Source organism: Lasioglossum baleicum, chromosome 4 (assembly GCF_051020765.1).
Source record: "Lasioglossum baleicum chromosome 4, iyLasBale1, whole genome shotgun sequence".
Classification (NCBI taxonomy): domain Eukaryota; kingdom Metazoa; phylum Arthropoda; class Insecta; order Hymenoptera; family Halictidae; genus Lasioglossum; species Lasioglossum baleicum.
The window spans coordinates 13,768,796-13,792,646 of record NC_134932.1 but is presented as its reverse complement, the minus strand read 5'-3'; the positions used below and the strand labels follow the sequence as shown (position 1 = coordinate 13,792,646).

The 23,851-nt window shown below is 41.5% G+C and overlaps 1 protein-coding gene across 7 annotated transcripts in view; it reads left to right on the top strand.

The window, feature by feature from the left end:
- Positions 1-23,851, top strand: part of LOC143208238 (uncharacterized) — a 133,179-nt gene that overhangs the window by 47,018 nt on the left and 62,310 nt on the right. Inside the window, exon 1 of one of the 7 annotated variants that reach the window (XM_076422447.1) lies at positions 12,788-12,929. The exons of the other annotated variants lie outside the window; for them this stretch is intronic. Within the exon in view, the coding sequence (XP_076278562.1) occupies positions 12,861-12,929 (69 nt within the window). The 5' untranslated portion in view covers positions 12,788-12,860. Of the gene's footprint in view, positions 1-12,787; positions 12,930-23,851 lie in introns of those variants that run through there. 7 annotated transcript variants of the gene reach the window in all.

The following is a 23,851-nucleotide window of genomic DNA, read 5'->3' as shown; positions in this document are numbered from 1 at the left end:
TGATGCATGAACAGTTCATCTAAATCACTAACGATTTTATTCCACTGCAAATGATATGAACTGTTGTGCGAGTTTTCTCAACGGCAGCTACTCTCTACACTCCTTTTTACTAATGTATTATATTACCTTGCGCCCCACGTTTTTCGTTTTAAATCTTACAAGTATTTTCATGGCTATTAAAAGTTCACAATCACAAATTTTCAGGACTATCTGAATGGGGCTAGAAAAAATTATTTTATACGTTTTAGTCCGTTTTAAAAACGTGGGGTATTTTTTAAAAATTTTCAACGGGAATTATGCTAGTTCTTTCATAAAATCTACAAACCCACAATTTGACTTGACCGCTTGAAATTTCTAGTATCAGTCTAGTATGTGGACTTCTGCAACTATATAACTAGCGGCGAAAGGCTGCCGACCAGGTTCAAGAAAGAGAAAAGTACTCGAGCCTGGCGTGTCAGCCTGCTCCTATTTCTTTCTGCGATGGTTTTTTTCCTGGAACATGTGTCAGGGAATAGCCGATGCCGGAACAAGCCGTGAAATATAGGAACAATCGCGACATAAATCATTTCTCGCGGCATTTCAGTGCGATTAGCATTCCCGTGTCGTCTGAGGAAACTTTCGAGATATAAACTCGAAGGTGTTCCGATTTCGTGGCCGGTCGACGGGATCGACGGTCCATTCGATCGTTGGGAATAGAAAGCGACGGAACGGGGAGCGATCGGACTTTGCAGACACTCGCGCCACGCGTTTCGGAGCGTTGCGCGAGTTTTCGCTGCGGTAGACAATAGTCGCAGCTCGAGCGTGTCTCGCCGGATGCACATTATGCATCCCTGTCGATGCTGCCGCGGATGCAGCCTCGCGATTCACGTCACGCATTCTCCTTTTTTCGAGGACCCCGCTCCTGTGTCTCTTCCTCAAGCAAAATCCACTTTTCAGCACTCGTAAGAAGTACGTGTCCATCTGAGAGTTTCTGAGAGTATTTCAGAAATGTTTTGCTCTCGGACAGTCCTCTCAGGTATGTCGCCGTTTGAATTTCATGCGTGCAGCTCTCAGATGAATTTCGATAGTTGTAAGTAGACTGCGGATCTTTATGCAAAATAAAAATATTCTGCATCGATTCGAGGTATGTAGCAGTGGTTAAATACAAATTCCTTCCACCCCTTAATAGTCTTTTTAGAAAAAGGTACGAAAGAACTCACCGAGTTTTAGGTTGTTGCATATGAAATGTCCGATTTCAGAATGCAACTCTTATAAAACGTTTCTATCAAGAAATGCAATAGCATTTGTCAATTATGAAATAAAAAATCTAGAGCTGGTCATTTGACCGGTTGTGGTACGTTTAGTAACAATAAATATAGACTATAATAATAACTAGTACTTTTATTTTATTGTATATAATATTATATATTTTATATAATATAAAACAAAAATAATAATAACTATAAAGATGCATTCATAAGAAATAATTTCATAAATATCTTTATTAGAGCACACGTTATAATAAGAACCGCGCAAAGTCTAAATAAATTAATTCTTGTCATTTTTGTAAGGCAACCTGTGTTACTTTCATAGTTTTATATTCATTGCATAATTTTACTTTTAAATAAAGTCTATTTCAACGTCGATCAACGTGACTGTCGTGCATTCCTTTTATGTCTGGAAAAATAACTTATTGACGATTTTGAGAATTATGTGATTTTTGATCAAAATATGATGATTAATTAACTTACTAGTCGTTGATGGTAAAAAAGAACTACAAAATCAAGAACTACATTAATAATTATTTTTATCGTAATACAATCAAGAGACTTGAAATTTCTAGATAGAATACATTGGGTACAGAATTGCGTTTGTTTAATGTCACTGCTATAAAAATCGAACATTTCATATGCAACAAGCTAACATTTATATCTCCAGTACCAGCGAGTAACAACGGCCGATATTCCCCGCACGTCATTAAAGACTCGCCAGCAATCATCGCACAAAAGCTCGTTAAAATCGAAATCGGACACCCGGGGTCCTCGCGAGCGACAAAGAGGACGTGGGCGAAACGGGTCGCGAGAAATGCATTTTGCATTCTGCATTCCGTGTACGTCCGCGATGACGGTTGTCTCTCGTCGGGGAGCTTTACAGAAAATTCATTGCTCGCTTCCACGCACCACTTTCCCTCTCGACGATGCTTCTCGCCGAGGGGATCGGGTTACTTATCCTCGTGGCGTGAACTGCTTCGCGCCGAGCTTCTTGACGCACTTGCTCCGTTGCAGTTGCATCGCGTCGCCGATGGCGGTTGAGCCTTCAGCTTCCTTCGTGCACGGTGCTAAAGAACGTCATTAGCCTTTCAGAGGCTGTGTCGCGTTACATAGGAAATGAATGAGTGCTCGCGAGACGTTCAAAGTTCGTGTTTCCTCCTTTGAAATTCGACGCGTGCAATCGTTGACGTATGCAATCTTTCGTGAGGTATTGCACGGGCGAATTTTTAAGGTTATTCGATGCAGATGTATTTGCGTCGAGTGACCATCCCTTGAACATCCCTCAAGGAATGTTCCTCTTTGCACTATTTCATTTAATACTAGCTGTACCCGGCCACGCATTGCTGTGGCTCAGTCGTGTGATTTCTCAGTCGATGCCGTCTAGGGATTGCAATCCCGCGTCATTAGTCCAGTCAACAAAAAATCGTAGAGGAAAATGGAAGGAACACAATTTTTAATTTTGGGACTTTGTTTGAACTAGTTAGGAGGTAAACATACTAAAAGTCCCCACTCCTAGGAGGTGAGCGGGGTGCAGGGGGCACATAGTTTCCGAAATATAAGCGGAAAACCGAAAAAGGGATCTTCTACGTGCCCCCTGCACCCGCTCACCTCCTAGGAGTGGGGACTTTTAGTATGTTTACCTCCTAACTAGTCCAAACACAGTCCCAAAGTTGAAAATTGTGTTCCTTCCATTTTCCTCTACGATTTTTCGTTGACTGGACTAATGACGCGGATCCCGCATCGCGGGATTGCAATCCCTAATGCCGTCACAAACAGACAGACAGACGCGATTTTATTATATACCATTTTTACCATATTTTACCATTTTGAACATACAGGGTGTCTCAAAATTAGGTCCGGAGCCGAAAATGGGAGGTTCCTGAGATCATTTCAAGCGACATTTTCCTTTGAAAAAATGTCGTCCGCGGCTTCGTTAACGAGTTATTAACGAAAAACACGGACCAATCAGAGCGCGAGCTAGACGCGTGCAGCCCGGCGCGCCGGCAGCCGAGTGTCGGTGGCACGCCGCGATGTCGTAACGAACAAAAGTTTCTCGATGATGTGAATCCTCACCAATTTCGATAAGCTTTGGATATGTTGTCAATACCATGATTCTGAACAACATTTCCCTTCACAGTTTCTGTCGATCGGCTTTAGTTTACGACATTATTGTAAAAATTTGTAATTGTAAATCGATCGATGTACTATTTCCTATCCGATTTCGATAATCTTTGGATATGTTGTCAATACCATGATTCTGAACAACATTTCCCTTGACGGTTTTTGTCGATCGGCTTTAGTTTACGATATTATTGTAAAAATTTGTAATTGTAAATCGATCGATGTACATACTATTTCCTCGCCGATGTCGATGAGCTTCATTTCAAAGGAAAAAGATATTTAAAACATCGAATTTATAACATATTTCAAAGTCATCGAAATCGGTGAGGACCCACATCATCGGCAACTTTACCCGAACGATAGAAGAAGCACAAACTTATTGAATTAAAAACTCACTTATTCAGCCGTAAATCCATTTGACTACCACATACAACCACCACACTTTTACATAATCTTCGAATCGGTGTTTTCGAGAATCATATGATTCTCGAAAAATCAATATCTCCTTGAGAACGATTTCATTTGTTTTAAACGACGCCTTCATCGAATACATTGTACGCTGGGAGAGCACAGTTTCGCGCGGCATCGCGAAGAGCATCGAACTCTTTCCGCGTCGGAGTAAGTAATTTCGTTCGATATCGATACGAGTTATAAAAGTGTGCTACGAGTTCAACGATTATGGAAAAGTGTGGTGGTTGTATGTGGTAGTCAAATGGATTTACGGCTGAATAAGTGAGTTTTTGATTCAATAAGTTTGTGCTTCTTCTATCGTTCGGGTAAAGTTGCCGATGATGTGGGTCCTCACCGATTTCGATGACTTTGAAATATGTTATAAATTCGATGTTTTAAATATCTTTTTCCTTTGAAATGAAGCTCATCGACATCGGCGAGGAGATAGTATGTACATCGATCGATTTACAATTACAAATTTTTACAATAATATCGTAAACTAAAGCCGATCGACAAAAACCGTCAAGGGAAATGTTGTTCAGAATCATGGTCTTGACAACATATCCAAAGCTTATCGAAATCGGACAGGAAATAGTACATCGATCGATTTACAATTACAAATTTTTACAATAATGTCGTAAACTAAAGCCGATCGACAGAAACTGTGAAGGGAAATGTTGTTCAGAATCATGGTATTGACAACATATCCAAAAATTATCGAAATCGGATAGGAAATAGTACATCGATCGATTTACAATTACAAATTTTTACAATAATATCGTAAACTAAAGCCGATCGACAGAAACTGTGAAGGGAAATGTTGTTCAGAATCATGGTATTGACAACATATCCAAAAATTATCGAAATCGGATAGGAAATAGTACATCGATCGATTTACAATTACAAATTTTTACAATAATATCGTAAACTAAAGCCGATCGACAGAAACTGTAAAGGGAAATGTTGTTCAGAATTATGGTCTTGACAACATATCCAAAGATCATCGAAATCGGATAGGAAATAGTACATCGATCGATTTACAATTACAAATTTTTACAATAATGTCGTAAACTAAAGCCGATCGACAGAAACTGTAAAGGGAAATGTTGTTCAGAATCATGGTATTGACAACATATCCAAAGCTTATCGAAATTGGCGAGGATTCACACCATCGAGAAACTTTTGTTCGTTACGACATCGCGGCGTGCCACCGACACTCGGCTGCCGGCGCGCCGGGCTGCACGCGTCTAGCTCGCGCTCTGATTGGTCCGTGTTTTTCGTTAATAACTCGTTAACGAAGCCGCGGACGACATTTTTTCAAAGGAAAATGTCGCTTGAAATGATCTCAGGAACCTCCCATTTTCGGCTCCGGACCTAATTTTGAGACACCCTGTATATCTGCTTCTAACTTCTGTAAAACTGTAGGACTCATTTTGTAGACTTTCGCACGCTAAGTAAGCCTGTTTGACAAACGGTTCAAAAGTTACGGCCGAAAATACCTTAAAGCAAAACTATCAACATTATCGAGTTTATATCGTTTTTTTCATGAACCGTTAGACCGCGTCGGAGAAAAAAGTGTGAAATATGAAAGTGTGGAGAATTAAATTTCCAATCGCCAAGGTGATCTCAGATTTTTCCTAAAACCTACCGTTTAAAAGCTACAGCTGTTTAAAAAGTCGGTAAACCAAAAAGTTTAAGAAAAACGAACACTTTTTGTGTTATAACTCCCAATTTCATCTTATAGCTACGGTCCACTCCAATGTGGCACGTCTTCTTGACGTCCAATCGATCTAAAACTTTGACATATCATTTTTTCATGAAATGGAACAATATTGGGGGGGGGTGCCCAAAATTTCATGGTCGAAAAATAAGGTGCACCTTAGGGCACACTGTACGATTGGAATAGGAGTTTTCATTCATGTTTAGAATATCAAGATCGATGGCTGGCTTGTTTCATTTATGAAACTTCCTAGGTCGATTGTTCGCAGTTGGTAGTTCATGTTTGGGAAGGAGAAACGAGTGGAACGATAAAGAAGAAAGAGAGGAAGGGAAAATGAAGCAATAAAAGGAGAAGAATGGGGAATGAAATGGGGGAAGGGGAAGGTATAAAGGAGACCATATGAGCCCTATATTATAGGGTGCAGGGAAGGATATAGAAAATGGGGAATATTGAAAGGTATATGGAAGGGTATAAAGAAGTATGTATAGGGTGTAGAAGATGATACACAAAGTTTGGAATACGGAAAGGTATGAAATAGTGCCTACGCAAAAAAATATATGTAGACAAGAATGTAGAAAATGGAGTAGGGAATAAAAATAGAAAATAGTAGAGTATACGTAAAAAATGCGAATAAAACATTGAAGCTGCGAAGGATGCGAGGGAAAAGTGAAGATGTTGGGTGCACGAGCTGTGGATGCGGCTGGAACAGGTGTCAGCGAAAACACGGTGTATCGCGATTCACAGCTCGCGAATCGGGGGAACTCCCATTCATTTCCACAGACACTCTCATCGTTCGCACACTACCTAAACGAGTAGTTCTCGGACCGACAGTCATCCATGGGAAGAGGACGCTCTAATCAGTCCCGTATTTCTAAGTCGGTAAGGCAGTCGACTTTAGGCTAGGAAGTCCATAGAGTGTTAGGTCTATTCGCGTGTGACAACGCGCGCTCCCTGTTAGGCGAGTTCAACACTATCTTCGACAGAACTGTAAATTCGTCGGGCGATACATTGCGATACTTTAAAAAAGATAAAAGTCTGGTGAACATTTTTTAACGAAAGTTGGACACACCTGAATCCAAGTTGCGGAAGATCAAGGGACTCGTAAACGCATAAAAGCCGCAATCTGTACGTGACACCCGGGTCCATTTAGGAGTCGAGCATCCCGTCGAGAATAACTAATTTATTAAAGGAAATTCTGAGCCGAGAAGGTCCCAAAGTTCGGCGATTCGGTTAGCATATCGATTCTCCATAGGATCGGGAGGTCCCGGAGCGTTGCCCGGAAAACTGGAAACTCGTCCAGAATTCGGAGAGCAACCGCCCGGCTCTGGCCGAGACCTCGGCGAAATTCATTTGCAACGCAGTCGCGGGGAACAGGTGTGCACGGGTCGCAGGTGGCGCGGGTCGTTGACCGGGTTCGACACACTTTAGCCAGACAACCCTCTGCTTTTACTTTTTCTCGAAAGAGCCCGTGGCATTCTCCTCTGTCGCAGCGACACGAGGACAACCGCGTCTTGTCTGTTTCCCTCTACCGATCACGCGACCGACTACTGGCACGTGAATCCTCGATCTTTCAACTTCACATTGTACCAATTTATTTCTGTCGGTTCTATCGAGGTGCTAAATCTTTCGGCTCGTTAATCCGCGACATTAATTGACTACGATGCCGTTCAAATTCTTTCAATTTGTTCTGTACGTCTTAAAAGGCACTTCGTCAATTTTAAATTTCAAAAGTAAGCAAGCGCAAAATCATCTTTAAAACTTCATTGATTTATGTTTTACATCTTAAAAGGCAAAAATCATTTTGTGTAAAATCATTTTTAAAACTTCGTTGTATTTTCGTCGCTTGCAAAGGCATATGAAGAAGGAGGTGTGAATGAATTTGTACAGCTGACGGATTCCGCTGACGTGCAATTTGTTATAATGATGCAAATTGCGCGAGAACCGTGTCGAACAAATCGAGAAAGAGCGAGAGAATCGGACGACCATCGTCTCCAGCCACGACTTCCTGTTTTGTCTAACGGTACGACACATCGGTGGGTTCTTCCTCGACGCTCCCAGCGGCTGATCTTTTGATCTCCCCGCGAATCGATTCGTTAATTTAATGCTACGTTGTCGACGGGCGAGCCTCTGGGCGGGGTCAGGCCAGGGTGCACCGAGTTTTATCGCGTTCATGCTGTACGATGAACGCTTACAGGCCTGCCCTGTGACTCGACAACGTGGAAACCGTTTCTCTTGCCTGTTTCCATCCACCTTTCAGCCGCAATTCATCATATTACACAAACCAGCAATAATTTCCCTAATAATAGTAGTAAACCCTCGAGCTACCAATCGCTTCGATACTACTTGCGTTTCACGAGCCTGGCGTGCATGTCTTTACTATCTTCTGCTTTAGACAAAATTGGCAAATCAATTCGTGTTAGCACTGGCTTTGCAGAGGTTGATTTTGTATCAATTTCTGAGGGCTGGTTTAAATTTCACCATTCTCCTTTGTTCGGATTTAATTCAGCTAGGATCTGCAAAATATGATTTTTGTCATCCAATAAATAGCACCGATTGCCAGTCAAATTATATCAATTACGCGCATCGGCGGACACTCGTCGTTCGGAAGGCCCGGCTGAGAACGTTAGAAATTATAGCTGCAGCTCGCGCGACCAAAACGGAGCGAACGAAATAATTCATTCAAGCGCCGATCTCCGGCGTCCGTCTTCCGCTTCCGCGATCGGAAATTGTTAGCTGCGAGAGATTCATCGTCGAGACTGGAGCTTCTTAATTATGTATTCCGTCGGAGCGTCGAATTCGCAGACCAATTTGGAACCGTTCGAGCCCCGTGAATCGAGATATCGAACCCGCTAAACGGACGCGGCGAATTACCACGAGGATTCCTTCGTTTGTGAAATACGGTCGGACTTTCGTAGAATGGAAAATAAAAAGCCGAGAGCGCCGAGAGTCGCGTGATAAGAAGCAATTCTGTTAAAAGCCGGCGCGCGCGAGCGAGCGAGCAAGCTGGCTGCTATAGTAAAATCGTGTTATATTCGAAGGGAGGTGAAAGGGCCGTTGGCAAGCAAAGGCGCGCCCCTTATTAACCATTAACCCCAGACCGTAATAACGCCTAAAAGGTTCATAGAGCCGCTGCGCTGCGACTTTTTTCTTTCGGGAAACTCGCGGGAGTGAACTGTCGCGCCGAGGAATCGATTTTCTCTCGATATTTTCGCAATCGTCTCCCAAAATTTATTGCTCGAATGTTTGCGATTTCTTAAACACTAAACCTACCGACTATCAAAGGTGACTGATGTGTATAGTATTATAAAAATAACAAGATCAAATTTATTTATATTTTGTGTTATTTTTACTATAATATACAGGGTGTCCCAGCTGAAGGAGGCCAACTAAATATCTCCTTTATTTTCAATGGCACAAAAGATATTTATGGCATAATCTAAATGGTATCGAAGGAGGAATATCATACAAGAACAGTTTCTTTTGTCCGTTTATGTTTTCATAGTTTTTTCAAGGTTATCGATATTTTTTTATCGGGAATACTTATTTTTTCTATTCCATCTTATAGCGGCTGAAAAAATACATTTGAATATGCTTAAGTCATTAACAAGATGGAATAAAAATAAATAAGTTTTCCCGATAAAAAATAACGATGACCTTGAAAAAACTATGAAAAAATAACCGGACAAAAAAATTGTTCCATTTCATACCATTTAATTATACCTTGAATATTTTGTTTGTTTGGAGATATTTAGGTGGCCTCCGTCAGCTGATACATGTATACTGGAGTCATAACAATATATTCAAGAAATTCCCATGAAAACACCTTTACAATTTCAATAATTGTCAAATAAAAAATCTAAAATGGGTCATATTTGACCCCTTGTGGTACGTTTAGTCTTAAAGTTTCATTTGAGTCTCCAGAGATCAGAATATCTGTAAAAATTTTTACGCAGTTTAATTCGATTCGATTTCAAAGAGGAATTCCACATAGAAAATCCAATTGCGTAGGTCTGTAACAAACGACAAGTCGGCTGAACAGCATACTATAAAACATCTTCTTGCCTGTAAGAATGCTCTCCATCTTTTTATACGAATCAGGATGAAACAATGACGCGCAAGATTGCGTGACACGCTTCTCGAACAGCGATAAATGATTAAAAGAGTGCGTCAATCGTGTTCCTGACGTTTGTGTTTTACTTGTTCGTCGAGGACCGTGTTGGTATGCAAATACCGACGAAATCGGGACTCGACGGATCCGCCGACGCAACTGGATATTACATCATCTCGCCCGCATGGTCGATTGTATTATAAAATATAATCGCAGATAGCGCGACGTGTGCGGCATGGTGAACCGAAATTTTATCGGCTCGGTGGCCGGCGACTCCCACATTTTAAACAAAGATTAGCGGAGCCAAATCTTTCTCTCTCTCTCTCTCGAGCTACTGCAGCAGCTTGTTAAAACAGAATAATCTGCTTCGTGAAACACGCTCGGAGGCGAGGAAAGTCGAGATATCGGTTTTATTGTAGCGAGATAGCTAAGGTACACAGACCTGGAAACGCTGGAACGAGATCGAGGCGAAATGAGTGGCTTAATCCCAGCGACAATCCTTCGTCGTCGATTCTATCGTGCTCAATCTAACTGTGAGCCTCAAAAATGATGTATTTTAGATGATCGCCCACTTCACAAACAGAAGCCGATTCGACACAAAGAAATAATAGAAGCACATGATCTAAGAAACGGCACGGTCCCGAGGGTTTTTCTTAGATAAAGTCTTTACTCTATTAAACATTGTACCCGCTACTTGTACATCATGAAAAACCATTATCCTTGAATCATTTTTCTTCGATCTACTTTCTCCACACCTCCACAATTCGCTATATTTTACCACTACTACTTTTACGACGGACAAATGTACGAACACAATTCCGATTTAATTGCCCATAGATATTACATTCTGGCTTGTACAAACGCACTTAAACCCACGACAAATGTTGCGTTTCTATTTGATCTCCGTATGCGGAAACGATAAGACTCTGAAGATCGGTTTATTCTCAGTCGGAAAATGTATTTCTTGAATTTCATTGCGCGTCCCGTCTCGTTGGAGCGGCGTTCACGCGCTGTTTGCTTGTTTCCTAGGCGATCATGATTCTTCGGGATCGCGGAGAATCGCCGGAGATACACAGAAATTTCAGACTCGCTTTCGTAGGCTCTTTTCGGACATACATATTCAGCGTTTTCGGCGGTTGCTTAGACCGCGAGCGATTCGCCGTGCCGGTTAGGTTGCTCAAAGCGTTTCAATCGGGGATCGCGATCTCGCTTTCGTAGCCTTTTACTTTCCTGGGCCCGAATCGATGCCGGCGAATTTCGCAGGAGCGAACCGGTCGCGTAATAACCTCCCTTAATAACGAAATTATCATTGAAAGGTGCAGAATAATTAGAACGACGAAACCCGAATCGTCTCGCCTGGTTAATCGGTTAACAGGCTTCCAAGATCGTTTCGACAATTGTTCCCACTGTCTGTGAAGGCTGAAATCGTCTCGCTGGCGTGGGTGGAAATTTCGTATTCGCCGACCTTAACGATCGAGGACAAGTGGAGAGTGCCCACGTACCGTTCTAGCATAAACAAACGTAAGCGAGAGCGTTCCGAGCTGTAAGGAAATTTTATCGCGTCTGGGAAACCTGGAATGTCGTTCTGTCGGAGACAAGCGATGGTACGACGAACTAAAATTCTGAAAGGATCCGAAAAAGACTACTTCATCCAAGAAGAACCGTACACAATCTTATAGCAATCTCCATGTCCCATTTTTCACCGGAACGATTCCTAAACATTGCGTGTTAGCATCGCACAGTGATTCGAAACCCGTGAAAACGCGAACTAAATTCATAGCGTTGTTATGTTTACATTATTTTTTATGATTATACTATTAGGGAATGAAATTAATTTTTATTTAACTCCTGTTGCCCACAATCGCTGATGAACATTTTCATTTTGTAGTAAATGTGTCCGTAGTAAATGATTTGGAGATTAAAAGAAACGGAGTTTCAAAGCTTTGAACTTCGAAATTTCGCTACTAAGTTATATATCATACAATTACAGTGAGTGTAAAAAGTGAAGAAGAGAAAAGTACGCCACCGCAGCAGGAAGATTGAAGTTATACCAATATTTTACAACACATGATGTTTCTATCGGTACAACTTCATACGATTCGTAGACTTGGAAACATCGTGCTCTTCGAAGTTCCCTTCGCGTTCCTTCGAATCTCCGTTATTTCGGAGAAGTAACAGCCCTAATTTCCACTGGCATCGCGAGAATTAGAGAGGCAGAGTCTCGGAAGAGTGATCGATGCTGAAGAATAAAGGTGATTGGTCGGCTCCAGTCCAAGAAGCCTGGAAGCCTGGAAGGCGGTCGCTTTTTGCCAGCATTTGATGGCACATTAGACGCGATACGCTTATGAGAGTATCCCGGAACAAAACCTTCCGGCGGAAGGACAAAAAGAAAGACAATCGAACGAAAGTAGTGGGGGAGTCTATCAAGGGGGATTAGGGGGGTGGTGCAGGCCTAGGTTGGGGCATGTGGCGCGTTGGCAGGTAGGATATAGTCGAATGCGCCGGAGTGGGGAGTCTGTGATAGTCGGATGGACGAGTAGTAGACGGTGGAACGTGGAACACCTCAGTTCAGAGTCGGACGTCCACCGTCGCGGTCCTTCTTTCCGTGAATTGCAATTTAAATCTACCATCTCTTTATCATCCGTTGGATTACGCAACCTAGGCGGTTTTGAGAGTGCACCGAGATACCTGCACTCGAATCACAGGTTCTCGAACACCCGGGGAAAAATGTGAGTGCGCGATCGAAAGGATTCCAGATCGTCCGAAAATTTGCCGGTCCCGTTGGGCCGAAGAACAGTTGCCACGTACGCTGCGTCGTTGCATTTGCTGTTGCACTTCGGATGAACGGTGCAACTTCGATGTGTAGCGCATTCTTCTCGCCGGGAAGTGCACGCGCAGCGGATACCCTAAGAAGGACTATGAAGCGGTAGTGTCCTGCCGGATGTCGTCTTCCTTCCGGTTGCTCTTCGAGAATGATATCGCTCGATCTTCCAATGAGATCGAGGCCGGTAGCAAGGATCTCTGGAGCCACGAGACACGCGGTCTCGATCGCCGTTTCGTGACCGGAGTGGTCCGCAACCACTCGAGAGCGAAAGTGAGGATCGCCGAAGCAGATCGAAGGGAATCGAAGGTGGAAGGGAGATGCGCCAGCTGAAGAACGTCCTTCCGTGACCGTGAATCGTGACGTACCAACTGGAACAATTGGAGAAACATGGCTCTAAACGCGTCCAGAAACGGCTCGCCCGTCGTTCGGGACAAGGAGAGCATCCCGGCCTACGATGTACGTATTACAAGTCGTATTTATGACGATGCCCACTGCCCGTTGCACTGGCAAATGCAACTGCACACCTGTCCCGTGTTCTCGCGCGTTCTCGTTTTTTATTGCTGCACCGCGGATTTCACGCATTCGTAATTCTAGCGAAAATGTTCATTTTTCATAAAGCTCCGCGGTTTATTATTGTCCGTTTGACAAACGAGGTGAACTCGTTAATTAAAGCCGCAGAGGTTAGTGGCTCGAGTAATTGCGTGGGTGTGGCTGACAATAGATACCTCGGATCAGCGTTTGTCAAAGTCTTTCGTGACCGTGCACGTCCTCGTAAGCAAATATGTATAGTTGACAAGCTGTTCTCGGCAGTTGCAACAAAAGGGCAATTGTTGTGATAATTAATAGCAATAATCTAGTTAATTTCGGTGGTATTCATTTCATGGCGATATAAACCAAAGCATTGTTCCACTAGAAACATATTTTTTCTCGAGTATTTGTATGTAAATCGACTTATTATCGAAATTTTCAAATTTCTTTTTCTTTTCTTTTAATATTCTCGATTACGGCTTTGATTGAGTTAGTATCTTATATTAGTAAACTCCACACAGTGTTGGACAAATTCTATTTTAAATAATAAGTAAATGCGTGTGATTTTAATAACTAAACTTTTTATTTAAATAAAAGTAGTTTAAATAATTCCAAAAGTGATCTATTTATTAATTCTTATTTGCCAATGAAAGGTTATTTGTTATTTGGATTGACGTGGAAATCAAATAAATAGTTTTTGGTCTTTTCTTATTTCTTGTATTTCGTATACATATACAATGAGAATGAACACGTGCGCGTTTTTTGTCTGCTATAGCAACCTTTTCAGGTATACTGCCACTGGTCGGACCCGTCCAGAGAGGGCCTAGCTGCCTATAAAAAAAATACAATTTAATTTATTATTTGTCAATACAAATAATTGAAATTGTATTTGTAAATAACAATTAACTTTATTATTTTAAATAATTCTATTTAGACTTGCTCAAATAATAAATAATTATTTGTGCTTTTTATTTGAATATCCAAATAACAAATAACTTTTTATTTAAATAAATTTATTTATTGCCCAACGCTGTGACTCCACATACCATTACGCCGGCAGTCTAAAGGTTAAGGCCATCGACATTTTTAATTATTGTTACGGAAGAGCACAGTTTCAGCGAAGAAATCCTGATCGACAAGTTATCGGTCTTCGTTCTCCCAAGTATCCATACCCGCCGATTCTCGCGATCTTCTTTCGCCGAAGCGATTGGTATTCGGAAGTCGGGCTCGGTGAATAGTATATTTCCAGCGGGAGAAATTAGCGGTGCATTCAATTCACCGGGAAGAGGTTGAATAATAGGACCTTCCCATGATTGTGCGGATCGTTTACCTCGATCTCGGTAACGCCGTCTTTTTCACGATATAATTCGAAACTCGACTGCCATTGCTCTCTCGGGCCGTAAAGTGTGCCACGCGGTAAAACGCATTCTACAAAAAAAAACAATCTCTTGCACAAAAAACTACGGTATTGTTGGTCACGAACGTTGCATTGTTTGCGTATCGTCCGGTTTACGTTCGAGATAACAGGCTTGTTCTAATCGGAACGTTTTTCGGTTACGTAATCGCGTGCAGTTCCGAGTTGCGAATTCTACCATATACGATTTATGCATCGTTCGTTCGGTATCGCTAGCTTTGGCTCGTTCGTGTTCCGCGTAACAAGCAAAACGGCACGAGGAAACGCGTGACTGATCGTTTCGATCGTCTGTTACCGCGATATACTTGCTTCGATTTCATTCTAATCGCGGCTGTAAGCTCCAGCCGGTTTGCCGAATTTTGTGGACTTGGTTCAGCTCGTAATCTAGATCATCCTCGTTCTCGAAGAGCTAATAATTATCCAGCGCGTACAGTTTTTACTCGGCACTTGGCTATTGACATCACGAGCAAACGACGTAATTTATGTTCCAATTAGCTTGATTTCGAATCGGCTTTATTGCAGCGTGAATCGTTTACAGCAATAATTCTTCGATCGTCTGCTACCGCGATATACTCCTTCAATTTCGTTCTAATCGCGGCTATAAGTTCCAGCCGGTTTGCCGAATTTTGTGGACTTGGTTCAGCTCGTAATCTAGATCATCCTCGTTCTCGAAGAGCTAATAATTATCCAGCGCATACAGTTTTTACTCGGCACTTGGCTATTGACATCACGAGCAAACGACGTAATTTATGTTCCAATTAGCTTGATTTCGAATCGGCTTTATTGCAGCGTGAATCGTTTACAGCAGTAATTCTTCGATCGTCTGCTACCGCGATATACTCCTTCAATTTCGTTCTAATCGCGGCTATAAGTTCCAGCCGGTTTGCCGAATTTTGTGGACTTGGTTCAGCTCGTAATCTAGATCATCCTCGTTCTCGAAGAGTTAATAATTAATCAGCGCGTACAGTTTTCATTCGGCGATTGACATCACGAGCAGACAACGTAATTTATGTTCCAATTAGCTTGATTTCGTGAATCGTTCACGGCAACCGTTCTTCAATCGTCTGCTACCGCGATATACTTACTTCGATTTCATTCTAATCGCGGCTGTAAGTTCCAGTCGGTTTGCCGAATTTTGTGGACTTGGCTCGTAATCGAGATCATCCTCATTCTCGAAGAGTTAATAATTATCCAGCACGTACAGTTTTCACTCGGCTATTGACATCACAAGCAAACGATGTATGTACCTAGGTTCCAGCCGGTTTGCGGAATTTTGTGGACTTGTTTATTTATTGGTACAGCTCGTAATCGAGATCATCCTTGTTCTCGAAGAGCTAATAATTATCCAGCGCGTACAGTTTTTATTCGGCACTTGGCTATTGACATCACGAGCATGAAGTAATTTATGTTCCAATTAGCTTGATTTCAAATCGGCTTTATTGCAGCGTGAATCGTTCGCGGCAGTCGTTCTTCGATCGTGTCGTAATCGTCTACACGGGTTGTTATCGGCCCGTTCGAGAAATCGGTTGGTTAGTGGGTTAATTGTTCCTTCCGTGGAGGCTTATTCACCTTTTTCTCTTCCGTTTCTCATCTGACGCTGCCCTGCGATCCGAGAAATGGGAGAGAGAGGGAGAAGGAGAAAAAAAGAAGTATCGGATACGAACTTGACCCCACGGGATAAAAAACTGGTTTAATGGAGTTCCAATTAGTTATGACCGTGCGATAAGCTGGGAAAGAAGCGGTGCCGGTTTAATTATTCTCCCGGGATGTGATAAAGAAAGTACCGGTTTTAAAGCGCACGCATACGCGCCCCGTGCTCTCCTGCGTATTGTTGCCGCAGACAATCGCGTTATTTGCATTCCACCTTCTGCTATCTTGTCGCTGCAACGGGTCCGACTGGAAAATTTACTCGACTGCGTTTCTCTAATAGGTGTTAGAAGTTCGAACGCGTAAACGTGGCAGGAAAAATGAAAGATCAGAGGCCCAACTGTTAATCCTGATCGAATCCTAATGATTCTGAATTGCACTCTGTCGCTCTCTGGCATTACGGTATTGTTAGATCGTTGAAAATGGTAAAGTCACCATTAACCCTTGGTTAACCAACCAGGTAACTTTCAACAAACTTGATAATGTTCCTCTAAAAATATTACAAGATTTCCCTGAATGTCCTTTGCTCGTTAATACTTTGTCTTTGCAATCGGAGCTATTTTACCCGGAAAATTAAACATTTCTTCTGATCTAGAATATTTCCATTCGCTATGATTTTTTTGTAATTTTATGGATATGAAATTGGTATAATACCTCGTACAATACATAAAGGTTTAGTAACTGATTTGAGCTCCGATATAGTTAATAATGTAAACAATATTTTGAATAATGGTGCAGCAATTTTTAGTGGTGTGGGGGCAACCGAGTGCAAAGGGTTAATTTGTAGTCTTGAAATGAGAATTCGTGCAAATATGTTGAATGCAGAAGCTTTTAAATAATCTATACATTTTACTTAGCTACAGAGCTTGGGAAAATAGTGTCTTGAATAGTAAATAATCCTATTTATTTTTTAAAGTATGTGTACAACTTTAAATATAAAATATTTTATTTGCTGCAGCAATTTTTGAAAATAAAATATTTTATTTGATGCAGTAATTTTTAAAAATAAAATAATTTATTAGAGGCAGTCATTTTTTGACAATAGGATTTCACATTTTAAGAATATTGAAAATATTTGTATTTTGTCTTTATTTTCAATTTCAATTTTAAATATTATTGCTGAAAATAATAATTCTAATTCAATACATTTATGGGTGTAAATAGTTTCTTAACGATAAGATAGACTGTATATTTATGCGGTTTCTCAGAGTATTATAGCAATACAAATAGTAAAATATTTTATTTCGTGTTTGTGATTGTTAAAATAGAAATATTTTATCTTCGAAATTGTATATCTCATTTAAAATACTATTTTCTTTAAGCAAAATAAAATCTAAAATATTAAATAGTATTTGGAATATTTGTGTTTCGCCAAATAATGCCCACCTCTGGTTAGCTACACGAGGGTCAAGGTTGTTGCATAATTCTTTACCGATTGAATCTACCGGTATTTTTCTGAATTACAAACGAGCCGGCAAAGCTTTTTTCCAGATGACCATTGGTTAGCAGATGATTAACAGTTTCGCAAACTAGGATTATCGATAGCCGATGAGCAGGCAGCTCGTTAGATTCAGCCTTGCAGCCTAGCTCGGGGACACGCGTTTCATTCCAGGTAAAACGATTATCCTGACCTCGGCTGGAACAATGGGCAATCGACGGATGATCATTTCGAGCGTCGGTTACAGATAAATTAACACGTTCTATAATGTACTGCAACAACGCGTATGCATTGTGAACGGTAAAATCCTCGGATAGTCGAATCGAAACCGTTGGATAGAAAATATGCGGGTCGCGACGAGATTAGTTCGGTCCCGTATAAAGCTGTTTAGCAGAAATTAAACCGATTACACCGGCACCTCGCCGTTATTATCGTCCGAACCAACACAATCCGTGTTCCTCTTTTTCCCATCGACGCGTGTTCCACTCGATTTCGCGGCTTCGCGAAAGTCTTGCAACGGTATTCTTAACTTTTAATCGCTTAAATATGCACAAACATAAACAAAGGTGTCGACCACACTAGCAAATATTTATTTTGCATTAAAGTAGTTTTTTTTATTGAATAAACATTTATTTATGTTGGGGATTGATGTAAAGTTCCATGTGTCCAGTTGTAGGAGTGCGAGTAATGAAGGTTAACCCTTTGTCCTACAATGTCGTGTCAGACTCGTGATCAAGATTCTGAACAGAGTCTAATAAATATGTATGTTATTAATTTCCTGTAAACTAATATGAAATTCTATTTTGATTTCGTTAATGAATAGTTATCGGAGAACATATAGGCATACAATAGATATAAATTTTCTCCTTTTTTAGGAAATTACGAACTACGAAGATAGTTCTAATCACTGAAACCGTAAAATAAATCATAGACCACGAGCGGTCAAATGACCCATTCTAGATTTTTTATTTGACCATTATTGAAATTTTAAAGGTGTTTTCATGAGAATTTATTAAATATAATTTCTTCGCTCCAGTAGGGTGAAGTGTCCAAATATGGTATAGTCGCCTATTATGCTATGTACTACCTTATACATATCTTGTAAAGGAGAAGTCGTACTCTAGTCAGAAAATCCTCAAACAATAGTTTACCATGTTTACTCAACAGTGTGCGATGCAATCGCACCATTCTATAGATTTTAGTATCGATCCACCGTCAGTTGTGTCTCCACGTGTTGAATATTTTTGTGGTGAGATTTTCGATTATGTCTTTTTCGACGAAGGTAAGTGATTTTGAAATGTGTGAACATATCTGTAGTTTCAGTTCATTTATATTAATGTTTGCCAACTGTTGGTTTGGACTGAAATTCATTTTCTCTTTGTCAATAGCTAGTATTATCAGTCCACGTGGAGTTCCCAATATGGCACTACCATCGGTTCCCTAATATGGGTATAGCTATTGACATTCTTGGTGTGGGTGCCGAATATGGCACTAGGGCCATATATTAAGGACCTCTTTCGGTGGACCCTGCAAATGACACACCACAAAAAAAATATTTTTCCCAAGCTGTATTAATTTTTGAACAAACTTGACCCCAGAATCTTATAGGGAGGAGATGCATCTACAACTGGTAATGTTTTGGTCGGAAAAGGGCATTTCAAAATAATCAAAAAATGACATCAACAAAAAATGGTTCATATTTGAGCACTTTACCCTATATATTCTAGTAAAAATCGCACAAAATACAAATAAATTTAATCTTGTTATTTATATAATACTATACACATCAGTCACTTTTGATGGTCGGTAGGTTTAGTGTTAATAATAATTGCGAAACCCGGTGCAGGTTATAGTAAGAGCAACCGAAAGAAGAGGTTCATCTCTCGATTACGATGAAACCTTGAGTCGATGGCGAATGGTGATCGCAATTAACCCGACCGAGGCATTCTCACGACCGTAACCGTGTAAACGGTCCTCCGAGAGTACGTCGCAAAGTTCATCGAAAGAGTTCCCACTTTCGTAGCTAATTATAGGCCAGGAGTCGCACTCGATCGGTTCTACACCGATAATTAATTAGGCGCGCGCTCCCTTATCGATCGGCGTCTTATTTTCTTTCATTCCATTTTGTTAAGATTTGTCGACAAAAATTAGAAAATGCATACACACTCTCGTTTCTAGGATTGCAAGGGTGCGGGATGCGTCTTCCCATTTCTTGATAATGCAGAGATGGGGTTTTTAGTCAAAAGCACAGATAAAAGATCAATCTATCAAAAGTCCTATTTTTACGTTTACAAGGTGTAATTTTAATTACTCTGAGGCATGTAGCTGTCGCAGCTTTATACTTCCGAATAAGTAAACGTAAAAATAGGGCTTTTGAAGCCGGCTGCGGCCCAGATTGATTTTTTATCTGGCGCTTTAGACTACTGAAAAACCCTATCTTTGCATTATCGAGAAATGAGAAGACGCATCCCGCGCCCTTGCAATCCTGGAAAAAACGAGAGTCTACCCGCTCAAACTATCCTTGATATCTCGCGGCAAGCGTCGTCGAGCTTTTGTCGCAAAGTAAACGTCGCAAAATGATTTTGTTCTAAACGAGGAGGTGAGAGTCAAATGTCGAGGTCGGAGGTCTAGGTCGCCTGGTATGCAGCCGTGGAAAACGTCCGCTTTCCCAGGGTTAAAGGTTCCGAGTATATCTGTGTACATAGTTGCTCGCAAAGAGGCTGAGCCGAGCTATCGATCCCAGCTTCGGATACATCCACTTAAATAGACTCTTTCCTAGAGGGAGGGAGAGAGATATGTCCAGTTTCGTAAGTCGGACTCTGTCCCAGAATTTGGGGTGAAATATTTCGGAAGAATATCCACGGGACAGCATCTATTTTGTAGTTGCACCAGCATCGTTTCTCGCAATCGTCGCTTCGACACTTTGAACTCGTTCGAAAATTCTTCTCGGGAAAGGACTAATCAATGTTTCATGCTCCCACGGGTCCATCTCCGTTGGCGCGTTTGTCTTTGGTTTTATTGTTCTCTCTCGAACTGTTCGATCGCCAGGTAATACGACTTCAGTGAATAAATTCAATGCTGAAAATGTGACTGTTCCATTCCACGTATCCTGTTTCTTTAAAAAGAGTTCAATTATATCCGCGTTTCTAATTGGCGTTGTCATTTGCATACAAAATATATAGTAGTTTATCTAGGATCAATCGTTCGATATTTCCGCTCCAGTTTAGCGATACAATGTCCGCTTCCAGCGTCTCGAAGCTGAAAGAATGCTCTTTCTTGTACGTAATACATGTTAGGAATTTAATTATTTGATAGACGCACGAGTGATGATATTGGAGTCGAAAGCGTTCATCAATTTCGCGAATGGGACGATCCTCGGCCAGCTCGGTGATCCGAGAAACGTCTGTTGGCAAGGAAATCGGGTTCCGGTAACCGATAGGCAGACATCGAACATGCGGAAACTGTCCGAGAGGATACACGAGAGGCTGAAGAAGAAAGAGGGAGAAGATGCCGGAGAGAGCTAGGATCGCGAGTCGCGCGCCGATTTCTGGCAAGCTGGCAATCCGTTTGCGCGCTGACCGAGATAATGACGGGCTCGGGGAACGTTTTGTCGGTCGATACACAATGAAAAGAATGCAGAAATGCACGGTCCGTTGCAACGAGGCGGTCGTGTACCGCTTGTACGTCGGAGGTAGGTGGGCACGAGCCAAATACGGATCTCGTGCCTTGCCTTTCCTGTCCTGCGCTCAACTGTCGTCATAGAATTTCTTTACCTCCGCGAAAACCGCGTGATCTTCGCTAAATTCCTTGGCCGCAAACCGCGAATCGGAGTAACCAGATTCTTCGAGGATAAGAACGATCTTGTGGGACCTGGAGGGAAAGGTGACAATTTCATTTCTACTGTGATCATAGTATCTTAAGCAGTTACCAAATTTCCTCCTTCGCTGAGGATTTTGCAGGATCCTCATTCTGTAAGATTGTGCTACCTAATTTTCTAATCTCTCAGCCCTAAATTGTTCTGTAACTTTTGGGACCTGGAGGAGAAGGTGACCATTTCATTTCTACTCTGATCATAGGATCTGAAGCAGTTACCAAATTTCCTCCTTCCCTGAGGATTTTGCAGGATCCTCATTCTGTAAGATTGTGCTACCTAATTTTCTAATCTCTCAGCCCTAAATTGTTCTGTAACTTTTGGGACCTGGAGGAGAAGGTGACCATTTCATTTCTACTGTGATCATAGGATCTTGAGCAGTTACCAAATTTCCTCCTTCGCTGAGAATTTTGCAGGATCCTCATTCTGTAAGATTGTGCTACCTAATTTCTTAATCTCTCAGCCCTAAATTGTTCTGTAACTTCTGGGACCTGGAGGAGAAGGTGACCATTTCATTTCTACTGTGATCATAGGATCTTGAGCAGTTACCAAATTTCCTCCTTCGCTGAGAATTTTGCAGGATCCTCATTCTGTAAGATTGTGCTACCTAATTTCTTAATCTCTCAGCCCTAAATTGTTCTGTAACTTTTGGGACCTGGAGGAGAAGGTGACCATTTCATTTCTACTGTGATCATAGGATCTTGAGCAGTTACCAAATTTCCTCCTTCGCTGAGAATTTTGCAGGATCCTCATTCTGTAAGATTGTGCTACCTAATTTCTTAATCTCTCAGCCCTAAATTGTTCTGTAACTTTTGGGACCTGGAGGAGAAGGTGACCATTTCATTTCTACTGTGATCATAGGATCTTAAGCAGTTACCAAATTTCCTCCTTCGCTGAGGATTTTGCAGGATCCTCATTCTGTAAGATTGTGCTACCTAATTTCGTAATCTCTCAGCCCTAAATTGTTCTGTAACTTTTGGGACCTGGAGGAGAAGGTGACCATTTCATTTCTACTGTGATCATAGGATCTTAAGTAGTTACCAAATTTCTTCCTTCGCTGAGGATTTTGCAGGATCCTCATTCTGTAAGATTGTGCTACCTAATTTCGTAATCTCTCAGCCCTAAATTGTTCTGTAACTTTTGGGACCTGGAGGAGAAGGTGACCATTTCATTTCTACTGTGATCATAGGATCTTAAGTAGTTACCAAATTTCTTCCTTCGCTGAGGATTTTGCAGGATCCTCATTCTGTAAGATTGTGCTACCTAATTTCCTAATCTCTCAGCCCTAAATTGTTCTGTAACTTCTGGGACCTGGAGGAGAAGGTGACCATTTCATTTCTACTGTGATCATAGGATCTTAAGTAGTTACCAAATTTCCTCCTTCCCTGAGGATTTTGCAGGATCCTCATTCTGTAAGATTGTGCTACCTAATTTCTTAATCTCTCAGCCCTAAATTGTTCTGTAACTTTTGGGACCTGGAGGAGAAGGTGACCATTTCATTTCTACTGTGATCATAGGATCTTAAGCAGTTACCAAATTTCCTCCTTCGCTGAGAATTTTGCAGGATCCTCATTCTGTAAGATTGTGCTACCTAATTTCTTAATCTCTCAGCCCTAAATTGTTCTGTAACTTTTGGGACCTGGAGGAGAAGGTGACCATTTCATTTCTACTGTGATCATACGCTCTTGAGGATCTGTTACCAAATTACCTTCTTCGTTCAAAATAATGTGAGATCACACGAGGATTCTGCAGCATTCTCATTCTATAAAATTGTGCTACCTAATTTCGTAAGCTCATCAGCTCTAAATTGTTCTATAACATGCAATCAAAAACTGAATAGTTCGATTAAGAAACTTCTTCGTCTAAAATGCGATCGCACGAGGTTCGATGTTGATCTCTGTTAATCCCATCAGCGGCTGCGTTCCGCTTAGCACTAAACCTACCGAGCACTAAAAGCGACTTAAATTATTAAGTACACGAAACTGACAAGGCTCTGTTTATTTAGATTCCGTGGAATTTTGATAAAGAAATTTATCGAACAAATTTCCACACGAGCAACTTCATCATTTCAATAATTGTAAAATGAAAAATATGAAACCGGTCATTTGCCTGGTCAGTTTGTGTTAATACCATCGGCCAGCGACGAAGACGCAATAAAAAGAACGCAAAGGCTTCTGCTGCGGAAGCGTTCCCAGCGAGAGGAGGAGAGCAAAAAGCTGAGACGATCGAGACGCAATTTGCCGGACTAACGCGAGCGTCGCGGTGGAAGCGGTGTGCAGCAGTTGGTGCAGCAGTTGGTGCACCGCGATAGAGTCTCCGAGATGACGTAACGTATGCACGACCGATGGAAGACAAGGTCTCCTTCGCATAATACATCTTATGTAACACCGGTTAGGGTTCGTCGTATCTGAATGAAATGAGCCGAGGAACTCCGATGACACGTTTCAAGGGTACACGAGGAGCTCCTTCGCGCAGGATCA